This window comes from Dreissena polymorpha, chromosome 8, assembly GCF_020536995.1.
Source record: "Dreissena polymorpha isolate Duluth1 chromosome 8, UMN_Dpol_1.0, whole genome shotgun sequence".
In the NCBI taxonomy this organism is placed as follows: domain Eukaryota; kingdom Metazoa; phylum Mollusca; class Bivalvia; order Myida; family Dreissenidae; genus Dreissena; species Dreissena polymorpha.
The window spans coordinates 6,235,292-6,247,890 of record NC_068362.1 but is presented as its reverse complement, the minus strand read 5'-3'; the positions used below and the strand labels follow the sequence as shown (position 1 = coordinate 6,247,890).

General features: G+C 32.4%; 2 protein-coding genes across 2 annotated transcripts in view; both read left to right on the top strand.

The window, feature by feature from the left end:
• Positions 1-12,599, top strand: part of LOC127841657 (uncharacterized) — a 425,798-nt gene that overhangs the window by 343,052 nt on the left and 70,147 nt on the right. The gene's annotated exons all lie outside the window — the stretch shown is intronic.
• LOC127841664 (uncharacterized) lies at positions 355-3,141 on the top strand. Its single transcript, XM_052370702.1, has 4 exons — positions 355-488; positions 1,432-1,824; positions 2,138-2,359; positions 3,031-3,141. Exons 1-3 carry the CDS (start codon positions 437-439, stop codon positions 2,329-2,331), a joined length of 639 nt encoding a protein of 212 aa, XP_052226662.1. The 5' UTR covers positions 355-436; the 3' UTR covers positions 2,332-2,359; positions 3,031-3,141.

Here is a 12,599-nt window from a genome sequence, read left to right as displayed (position 1 = left end):
GGAATAATATCGACATCTATTGAAGACATTTAAATTATAATAGTACAAAAATTTCCGTTTTCGCCCAATGTCTTTCAATATGGCCATGGATTTCGTGTTCTCACATCACGTTTCGCGGTGATTACCTGTCCATCGCTGTTGTTTTTGTTGATTGATTGATCCGAACGCGATTCATACATTTCATTATGTTTACTATGACATTCAATTAACAATTTAACAAAAATATAAAATTATTAAGTGCTGGTTGATTTGAAAGGTTGACATTCGAACTGTGCTTGTAATTCTTGTAAACATTGATATAATACACATTTTTTAAATTGTTGATTGATATCATTTGCGTTGTCATCATCATCTACTCTGCATATCGTCTATATAAGGTGGCTTTATTTCAGGTTGAGGCACATGCAATTCTGTGCATATTACCGAAGACATAGACATGCTCAATATTGCGGCCGTGCTGGTCCTGTGCTGTTTTACAGTCACTCAAGGTTTGTTCGATATTTAACTCGCTTCTGATTTATTCACGAACTGCCTTACAAATCGTTCAATAGTTTACTCACGAATTGTTCGATCACGTACTTACAAATCGTTCCATGATTTCCTCGCGATTTGTTCACTTGATTACTAATCGTAATATGATAACTCACGAAGTGTTATATTATCTACTTACAATTCGTGCTATCATTTACTCACCAATTGTTATTTCACTTACAGACACATCGGTCTATCGTTTACTCACGGATTGTTTTTTCGCCTAATAACAAATAGTTATATAATTTACCCACGAAGTTTTGTATTTTTTTTATATACCGAAATTAAGAAGATGTATTTGCCTGAAACTGGATAGATATCGGACGATATTTTATTTTATTCTATATATTGAAAATCGGATCGATATCTGGCTTGTGTTAGTAACAATGTCTGCGGATGATAAAAAATATTTGTATAGTGTCTAAATTGAAAAAGTTGAATATTCGGGCGTATTCAAAGCCACAATTTATTAAACGGTTGCAAAAGAGTATTTAATAAACATAAATGTTCAGTAAACAAACAATCACATAATAATAATGGTAAAGTATGATGCAAGTCAAATTGGTTTTCAACTAAGGCAAGTTAATGGTGTCCAGATTATCGAGCAAAGTTTAGTTTATTTCATGATACATGGTAACAAATTATTACGAAATACAGAAAACCCCGAAACAAAATCAGGTCAGAAATTATTGACCGTTAGTCTTTCATTTAAGGCTAATACCCAATTACCTATACAATATAAAACCAACAATAAGACATACACACATTATTAAAGATGGTGAAACGTTTTATGCAAAGCAAATAATAATACGATCGATAATTGGTTAAGAGTTAATTTATGAACAGTATTACATTGTTGCATATCCACTGATCCTTTTTGATTATTTGTATTGTTTTCAGGTTTTCGATGGCCACCACCGTGCAAAAAGCCACCCTGTAAGCATGGGTACGGTTATGGAGGCGGCGGCATGGGCGGTGGTGGCGGCGGCATGGGCGGTGGTGGCGGCGGCTGGGGCGGTGGTGGCGGCGGCTGGGGCGGTGGTGGCGGCGGCGACTGGGGCGGTGGTATTGGCGGAGGCATCGGCGGTGGTATTGGCGGAGGCATCGGCGGAGGTGGGATATATGGTGGGATGGACGGCGGAATTTATGGCGGTGGGGCTGGCGGCGGATATGATTATGGGATGAGCGGCGGGTATGGCGGTGGGTCAGGTGGCGGATATGGCGGTGGGTTAGGCGGATATGGCGGTATTGGAGGCGATTACGATGATATGGATGGAGGAGGATATTCCGGGGGTATGTTATAAATAGCTTCTTATTCAATGTAAGAATAACATTTCAATATTCACTCAAAGTATACGAACGTATCAGAATATCATTGCCATTTTATTAGCAAATGCTTTTTGTACAACTTCTTTCATAACATTCAGAATACGAGGGTAAGGTAAAGTAAGGAAAATAATACTATGATACACATTACACAATGTTCCACGCTTGACTAAATAGTTTAATTAATGTAAATATCTTTTTAACCGAGGGTTCTATAAAACACATAACATGTCATATATACGACAAACTGCTACGCTGTACGTTAACATTTCTATTGCAGGTGGTATTATGGGTGGGTCTGGCGGCGGATGGCCTGGGTCTGGCGGCGGATGGCCTGGATCGAGCGGCATATGGCCCCGTCCCAGGACGTGTGAGTGTCGTAGATGGTGCTTCCCCAATGAGCAACGAGTTGGCCGCTGTCAGAAAGGGAACTGCAAGAAGTGCGTGCTGTGCTGCAAGAACAGAAAATATTAAACAAGCTTCGAACTGACAAGGCTAGATTGTGAGATATTTTCTTACCCATCATTTCGTTCAATATTATTTTCGTCTATGTTTTCAAATCTCTTGGAGTATAAATGATTTAAATCACGCATTTGATCGGATGATGCATGTCGGTTTTAAATCACACATTTGTCACAATACTGCATATCGGTTTCGAAGGTGTATGTTGGTTTAACAAATAACAAATCAATCAATTAGCAGTGCTAAACTATACACATGGCAATTAATTCCCCTTTTTTAAGTCTACGGAAATTGAATAAGTGTTTAGTTATGGAACAGTTTACCTGATTTAACGTAATCGCGATTAACAAGAACACATACTTTTGTGTATTCGATCTTAATCTTCCTCACAAATATCGTTCTCGGTTTAAAATAGTGAACCAATTTTAAATAATAGTATATGGAAAAAACACAAACATATTTCATAGCTTTAGAAAAATGGGAGTGAAGTACCTTGTCTGTTTGTATTTGTTTAACAACCAAGCACCTATAGTGTGGTTTTATTAACCATAGACCATAATCAATCCAAAGGTTATTAAGTTAATGGTGACAAACTTGTATTATACCCATCTGAACATTTGCTTGATTTTAAAAGGGAACCATGCCACTGTATGTCAATACTGTATAGGGAACCATGCCACTGTATGTCAATACTGTATTTGTATTCTTCAGATACAGATGATGACTGCACGGATAGAAAACGGCTGTACTAGATGTGTTATGTTTGGTCTTCCGTAAAATGTAATCGAGCATTTAAAAAATAAATTTACAATTTTATTGAAACTCGGTGTTGATTATTTGCTTAAATGTGCGTTCGTGCGTTCATGCGTGTGTGCGTGCGCGGATGCGTCCGTGTGCGTGTGTGTGTGTGTCAGGTGTCTTCGTTTTATTTTCATTGTTTTGTGAATTTATTGTTCTGGGTAAAAAAAAAAGCATGTTAAAATGTCCAACCTTATTGAAATAAAAAAAAACATAAATCGACGGCGAACAACAGACTGGAATGAGAAATATTTGCTTAGAGTTTTAATTGCGTTGTCCATCCTGTTCTTGCACATTAACACCTTTTGAATATACAATAATTTAACGTATCTAACATAAATTTGATTTTTTTTCTTTTCTATAAGGCGCTGATATCCGAGCGAAATGGTTGTGTCGTCTGCACTTCAATTACTTCAAGGACATATGCATCTTATTATCAACATCTTATCCAAGTACTGAAAAAAAGATACCGTGACAATATTCAATGTATTCCCCAATACCAAACTCATCGCCACCCCAATAAATATGGTCATATTTTGGTACGATTCTACGCCTCTCACTACCAAGATTCAATAATCGCCACGATCAATGAGATGAACTGCAAAATCAATACTGGAAACAATAAGAGATTTAATTGCGGGACCTTACGTGTGATATATTAGTTAAAGAACAATCGCAGTCTAGTACTCGAGTCTTGAATCCTGAACTGCAAAAGAAAATTAAAAAACAATCGGAACCTTTTTCCGAAAATTTTAAGTCTGGAAATCCAGTATATATCACATAATCGAATGATGAAATGCAACAAAATACATGTGTACATCAGTATATGCTTTGATTTGTGTTTAACCCTTTCAGTGCGGGAACCGAATTTTGAAGGCCTTTGCAAACAGTTTGGATCCTGATGAGACGCCACAGAACGTGGCGTCTCATCAGGATCCAAACTGTTTGCTATTCTGATAGTATTCTTTGAAAAAAATCGAAGAAAATGCTAATTTTAGAAATTCAGCAGACGACATTTTAGCAGAAGACAAATTACTCAGCATGCAAAGGGTTAATATGCTAATGAGGATTAGTAGTAAGACTTTATGCTCCACGTATTTACAAACAATCTTGGTCGAGATTATCTCTAAAATCTAAGATTGCACTTCCACCGTTCCAGTTGTTGGCCGTTTAATGAAATGTTGTGCTTTTGTTATGGTATGTTCTTAACGAATGATATAATTGGTAATTTGGACAAGTTGTTATCTTTTAGTGCTCATAAAATATCTTTACTGGTACACATTTTTTTAAAAGATAAGGTTGCTGCAAGATGCATCGTCTGTATGTTTGATACACATTGACATTCTGGTTATGGACATACTCTACAGTTGTTCAGTCGGCAGGTTTTTAAAAATAATACATGAGTATTGCAAAACACCATTCTTCATGAATAATACAATGGCTGGTAATTCATAAAATGCGCATGTATGTATATACACAAATTCAAGCGTACAATACAATTAATCAGTTTGAATATATTTAGTTTCTTATATTAGCGGACAGATACTCGGCTAAAACTATTTGTTAGGTACACATGCTTTCGTTTAATGTCATTGCTAGTAAGCATATAGTCGTATCCATTTAATGACGTTAACATCAAGCCTGAATCGTATGAAATCTTATACGCTTATAGATATGAAGGTTATCAATTTTTATAAGGATGGTTTTCTCTAATTTTAATATATGTTCCGATTTGCAATAAACTGCTGAAATCAAAACTGTAATCGTTTGAGGTCGGTAATAAATCACTTCTCACCGAGCAATAACGTAAAACGACTATAATACTGTCGGTGCCTACCACAGCTTGCACCAAAAAGGTGAACATCGTCAGTCATAAATGCTACACTACTCTGTGCTTTCTTAAGCATTATACTAGCAGCATGTTGAACTCATAACCAACCAATACAAGGTAAATGTTTTTAACCTAGTCTGTGGTCGGTAGGTATATGTATGTCCTCGACCAACACGTACGAGGTAAATTAACTTCTCTAAGCAGATTTGTCATATTCGTCTTTTTATACATTCAGTGTGTTGGTTTATAAATTTATGTTTTAATCACACTTAGTTAGAATACTACAGTTTACCAAAGTCTATGGTGGTCATTGAGTTGTATCTACTTCATCAAACATTAGATCTATTTCATTGCAATATGCACACAACTTTACGGCTTGAAGTGCATTCAAACGTACCTTTATATACTTTGTGCATATGTGTAACTGAATAGAATAGTCAGCGCTTCATAAAACATATGTATCTATCAATCTAGTAGACAACTGTTTCTCAGAGATGCACCACTTATCTATTTAGCAACAACGGTAATAATATACTTGTTTGACGTTGCTTTTTGTGTTTTATTCACATATACCAGTCATCGCCATACATCGAACATAGTATTCTTTATTATCAAAACAGTTTACATTCACCAGCATCCGCGTTATTATTAATAGCTCTTACACAATTGCATTAACACGTACCATTAGTATTAAGTAAAAATGAAATGTTTTTCAAATATTGGACAGATTCATTTGTTTTATGCTTTCTGGTGGTTTATATAGAAATATCAGTGAATTAGAACTGTTAATTAACTGTTTCAAACAGTGAAAAATATTTGAAAAAAATATCGATAATTTTTAGTTTTACAGCAAAATTCTCTAGTTAAACTATCTTACAATGTAAATAAACGGTTAAAAAAGCATAACATAATTTTTTTTTGTTGAGTTCGATGTAATAACGATTTTATTTCACTCGTGATCATAGGAAAAAGTATTTTCACTCGTGGCTGTACAACTCGTGAACATATTATTTTATATGATCACTCGTGAATCGATTTTCCATCGAATCCAACAAAAATCCTCTATTTAAATGTTCGAGGGGCCTCTCTAGCAGAACAGTATCTTTTATAAAGAGTCTTTTTTCATTATTTTTCAATAGATAAGAATTATACAGTACACATGAACTAAATACAGTTGGCCAAAACTGGTTTGAAATAAAAAGTCTACTTCATTCATTCCGAAAATATTTATCGTATGCAGACCATTTATGCAGGTGAGTGCTTTCACCCTTTAAAACAAATAACAACTTTTAAGTATGAATACTGTTTAATTCGCATTTACAGAAGTTGAAAAAACACAACATAAACGCATTTATATGGGTCTTGTTCTGAGAAATCTGGGCATAATGCATGTGCGTAAAGTGTCGTCCCAGATAAGCATGTGCAGTCCGCACAGGCTTATCTGGGACGTCACTTTCCGCTAAAATCGGATTTTTGCTAAGAAGAGACTTCATTTAAACGAAAAATGTCATAAAAGCGGAAAGTGTCGTCCCTGATAAGCCTATGCGGACTGAACAGGCTACTGACACTTTACGCACATGCATTTTGCATAATTTTCACAGAACAAGACACAATAAAAATAGTACAGTAGTTCTCCTCTCCCTAATCCAAGCGCGGCGAACATTCATTAAATTATGTTGCATGTATTTGAAATTCGTTTATTAAAAAAATCCATGTATCTGCTCCCTTTGCTTTCATGAAAAGTAAAACCTAATTTGATAATATTTTCCTTTTCATCATCGATATGGCAAATTTGTTTACGGTTCGTGATGAGCTAATTTATTAACAATAATTTCTTTATGCCAAGGGATCCAGTGTACTTCATTGATGTTTGCGATTGATCCAGTTTACTTCAATGATGTTTGCGATTGATCCAGTGTACTTCAATGATGTTTGCGATTGAAGTATGGTACTTATATTGACAACTTACTAAGCTTGAACTTGTTGAATTGCATACGATGTTGAACATATAATTCAAGTGCAGGCTCTTTTTTGTTTCAACCATTTATTCACAAAAGTATACACATATAGCAACATCCAGATCAATTATCAAGTACAGTCATAAACATTTACAGTTATCTAAACATTTCTTCGAAATATGTGGATCTGTATAAAATATTTCCTAAATAATCTATAAATATATATTTGTGATTCAGATTATTTTAATAACTTTACATAAATTACATTAGATAATTTCTTTATTACAATTTGCTAAGCCTTTTTTCTGACATTGGTATTTATGGTTTATACAAAATGTGAGTGTCAAAGTCAAATGTTAAAAAAACTTTGCTAGTATTATGTGACATATATTTCTTTTCCTGTAAAAACGAATCACAGTCAGAAGATCTTTCATAAGCATATTTTTTCATATCAATAATGTTTTATCTTTTCTCGCTTATAACGTAACATTTATATATTGAGTAACAAGCATAGATTATTATGATATTAATATCATTGTATGTATTACTTTCTATTACTTTCTATTTTATATCCGAAGATTATATATACTAAGGGAAATAAGAGAACAACACAATTCTATTTACTGGAAAATTATTTAAACAATGTACCAGAATTTTCGTACATAAGGAGAGTGTTATAGTGAGTGTTTTATTGTTTCTAATTCCCCACAGTTAAAGCATAGGGGCGAATCTTTTATTGTCCAAGTCAACAGGTTTTCATAAGTCGGAATAATTTTGTGGATTAGTTTATATCTAAGTTGTCTAACCTTAGTGTTGAAAACAACATAATTGATAAAATCATATACCGATAACTTTTTCTTCAAAAACTATTGTCCAGTTGTCATGTACGTATGTTTTATCGCATATATGCGCAATAAACATTTGTTTTTATATTTTATTATTTTAATTATAGACAATTCTATGTTTTGTTAAATGTACAATTTATATCTGTTTTTACCGCGGAATTCAAAGATTTAGCTGATGTAACAGCCCAAACCTTCGGGATTTATTTGTTAGTTTTTTAAGCTCAGCGATCCAGTTAGATTTGTTTTCTAATATCGAAATAGTGTGTGTTTCCTTAGCTAGGCCAGCATTCTAAAGTAAATATAAGAGTTTATCAGGTTTTGTAAATAAGTCATTTGTCATTACGTTTGGTATATCGGTTTTTCCCATATTACTTCAATTCTTATTATAAAGTTTGTTAGTGCTTTTATCAGTGAATTGGCATGTTTTATTTCATATCAATAATGTTGTATCTTCTCTCGCTTATAACGTAACATTTATATATTGAGTAACAAGCATAGCTTATTATAATGTTAATATCATTGTATGTATTACTTAATATTTTATAACCGACGATTATATTACTAAGGGAAATAAGAGAACAACAAAATTCTATTTACTAGAAAATTATTAAAACAATGTACCAGAATTAACGTACATAAGGAGAGTGTAATAGTGAGTGTTTTATTGTTTCTAATTCCCCACAGCTAAATCATAGGGGCGAATCTTAAATTGTCCAAGTCAACAGGTTTTCATAAGTCGTAATAATTTTGTGGATTAGTTTATATCTAAGTTGTCTAACCTTAGTGTTGAAAATAACATAATTTATAAAATCATATACCGATAACTTTTTCTTCAAAAACTATTGTCCAGTGGTCATGTACGTATGTTTTATCGCATATATGCGCAATAATAATTTGTTTTTATATTTTATTATTTTAATTATAGACAATTCTATGTTGTGTTAAATGTACAATTTATATCTGTTTTTACCGCGGAATTAAAAGATTTAGCTGATGTAACAGACCAAACCTTCGGGATTTATTTGCTAGTTTTTCAAGCTCAGCGATCCAGTTAGATTTGGTTTCTAATATCGAAATAGTGTGTGTTTCCTTAGCTATGCCAGCATTTTAAAGTAAATATAAGAGTTTATCCAGTTTTTGTAAATAAGTCATTTGGCATTACGTTTGGTATATCGGTTTTTCCCATATTACTTCAGTTCTTATCATAAAGTTTGTTAGTGCTTTTATCGGTGAATTGGCATGTTTTATTTCATATCAATAATGTTGTATCTTCTCTTGCTTATAACGTAACATTTTTGTATTGAGTAACAAGCATAGCTTATTATGATATTAATATCATTGTATGTATTACTTTCTATTTTATAACCGACGATTATATTACAAAGGGAAATAAGAGAACAACAAAATTCTATTTACAAGAAACTGATTAAAACAATGTACCAGAATTAACGTACATAAGGAGAGTGTAATAGTGAGTGTTTTATTGTTTCTAATTCCCCACAGTTAAATCATAGGGGCGAATCTTTAATTGTCCAAGTCAACAGGTTTTCATATGTCGAAATAATTTTGTGGATTAGTTTATATCTAAGTCGTCTAACCTTAGTGTTGAAAACAACATAATTGATAAAATCATATACCGATAACTGTTTCTTCAAAAACTATTGTCCAGTGTTCATGTACGTATGTTTTATCGCATATGTGCGCAATAAACATTTGTTTTTATATTTTATTATTTTAATTATAGACAATTCTATGTTGTGTTAAATGTACAATTTAGATCTGTTTTTACCGCGGAATTAAAAGATTTCGCTGATGTTACAGTCCAAACCTTCGGGATTTATTTGTTAGTTTTTTTAAGCTCAGCGATCCGGTAAGATTTGTTTTCTAATATCGAAATAGTGTGTGTTTCCTTAGCTAGGCCAGCATTCTAAAGTAAATATAAGAGTTTATCCAGTTTTTGTAAATAAGTCATTTGGCATTACGTTTGGTATATCGGTTTTTCCCATATTACTTCAGTTCTTATAATAAAGTTTGTTAGTGCTTTTATCGGTGAGTTGGCAGGTTTTTTTCAATGAAAGTTTTTCAAGTTTCAAGTTTATTTGAACATAACATCCAGAAGGCCAAAAGCCCAAGTGGACAAAGTAAGCGCACAGTGTTTACAAAGTAAATAATCATGATTATACAAAGTAATAATACGTTCAATTGCAACACACCATATATTTATAAATATTATTTTACTGTTTTAATCATTATCGATAGTATTTTTATAATCAAATATGTGTAACTACGTATCATTATTATAAAGCTAATTAAGTTAAAAAGTATATCAAATGTACTGTTGTTTTTTTAGTATTTTTTTATATGTACTAGGTCTTAATATGAAATAATACTTTCTACTTAACCAAATAACACAAATTATTCTGTGTACATGTTTATAGTTGTAGTACAATACATGTATATGTATGCTGTTATTTAAATCATTACAATTAGTAAACTAAATTGCAAACCTATTGTCGTAGAGGTCATTTATGAAGAGGCATGATAATGTTAGATAACGTTCATTGACACGATACTAATGATAATTGATCAAATACATTATCCAGTTTTTACAGTAAATTTTAATGGTCCGTTTAACACGTACATGTATCAACAGCGTACATATGTGTCACTAGCCCTAACTATACATGATTTATATATGTAACAGCGTAATTTGTGCAGCAACGTTTTATTTTCAGTTTTTATTGATTCGTTAAATTTGATGACGTTAGGTCGGTTTCTGTAATAAAATGGTATAGAATGGGATCTTAATTCTGAATACATTCTACACTCTAAAGCAAAGTGAAGTTCATCTTCTAATGTGTTACACGTATGACATATTCTTTCGCCTATAGGGACTGGAGGTTTGGCCCATCTCCCACTTTCTACATTTAATCTATGTGAAGAGCATCTTAATTATGAAAAACGAATTCGAAATTTGTTAATTGTGCACAAAAATAAAATTGCATATAATTTCCTCATAAAAGGCAGGCATTTTCCATTTTACTATGTTCATTTAAAACATTAAAAGCTTTTTGAAATATATTGGTTCAAGAACAAAATAGGAAAAGCATGTCGAATCCTCCTTCTTGCTTATAACCTATAAATATATATCTTTTAATTATTTCGGTTTTGTTTTACCATACAAAACTGAAAACACATAGTGTTTAGGTCATTTAGGGTATTGTTTGAAACACAAGTTGACTGCAAAAGATATGCAAATTTTGGAAGTAATAATGCTTTGATTACTGATACCCATCCATAAAATGTCAGGTTTCTCTTAGTCAAGACATTTATTACTTTTTGACAAAATGTAATTTTGTCATTCAAATTTAGCTGATTGCATCTAACAAAAGTTGTCCCAAAGTAAATGCCTAGTGCTTTAACAATTGGACTTAATTGTATGTCCTAAATTACACTTTTGTTTTCCCTTTTTGATTTGCCAAGTATATTCCTTCAGTTTTTATTTATTTATATTTAATCCTGATATTAACCCATATTCATCGATTATATTAATTTCAATTGGTATCTCTTCTGTGTTTTTCATGAAAATTGTAGTATCATCTGCAAATTGTGTGAATTTTTAATATTTTAATATTTTGGTTGCATTTTATCGTTATTCCTTCAGATTGATTGCAGGAACGAAGTCTTGATGCTAATATATTGGCTCTTTAAATATAAAGAAGAGCTGAAAGAGGACAGCCTTGTCGTATTCCTCTGTTTATTTTGAAGAATTTTGATTGCCAACCATTATTCGTTACAGATGAACAAATATCATTAAATAATGTTTTTACCATCTTTATAAAGTTGCTCTTGAAACCGAATTTAGTTAAGACGTTAAACATCATGTTCCATTCTTTTGTATCAAATGCCTTCTTAAAATCAACGAATAAATGGGGCGCCATCTATTTTTAGCAGCTGTGAGTAGTTGATTATATCTTGTATATGTCGAATATTGCAACCAATACATCTGTTTTTGATAAATCCCTGCTGATCAAGGTTGATGGTTTTTTTGGTAAAAAATGTAAACGCAGAGCTCAAACGCTTGCCAAACTTTTGTAATCTGTGTTTAAAGGTGATATGGGTCTCCAGTTTTCTAAATTCCCAGGATCACCTTTTCTTAAAAAGCAGTGAAAAAATACAATTTGGGGGGTATCAGACATTTTCCCCTTTTGAATGCATTCTGTAAAACAATTCAGCATAAAGGGTGATAAAGGATCCCAAAACTTTTGATAGAATTCCACAGTTAATCCGCCAAGGCCAGAGCTTTTATTTTGTTTCATTAACGATACAGCATTCGACAGTTCTTGTAAAAATATATCCACTTCAAATAAATAAGTATCTTTTTTCTGAGACTGTTTTGTCAAGAGTAATCGAGTTCAGATAAAACTCTAAATCGAAGTTTGTACATGAATTTGAATTATATAATGATTGATAAAAAATTGTGTCTTGTTTTAACATATCTTCGTTGTTGATATAATAATAAACATCAACATTAACAGAAGATATCGTTTTTCTACTTTGTTAAGATTTGTTGTGAATTATGAAGAACTTATAGTTTTTTTCGCCTTATTCCATAAATTTAAGTTTTGATCTCACAAAGCCCTATTTGCTTGAAAGGTGATTTTCCAATTGGTTGACTCTTGTTTTATCATAAGCGGTGTTTGGTTCTTTTGAAAGTAAATTATTGAACTCGATATCGAGCAGATGTAACATATTTTTGAGTTCACGTGATTTTTCCTTGAGAATTCTATTAACATTTGTTTAACTTCATATTTAAAAAAAATTCCCAAATAATTTGTTAACTATCTA

What these genes read in the sequence shown, in the direction of transcription:
- LOC127841664 (XM_052370702.1), top strand. Translation starts at nt 437, where the DNA reads ATGCTCAATATTGCGGCCGTGCTGGTCCTGTGCTGTTTTACAGTCACT. An exon ending in CTGTTTTACAGTCACTCAAG is followed by an intron (nt 489 to 1,431) that starts GTTTGTTCGATA and finishes TATTGTTTTCAG; the next exon opens with GTTTTCGATGGCCACCACCG. An exon ending in TGGAGGAGGATATTCCGGGG is followed by an intron (nt 1,825 to 2,137) that starts GTATGTTATAAA and finishes TTTCTATTGCAG; the next exon opens with GTGGTATTATGGGTGGGTCT.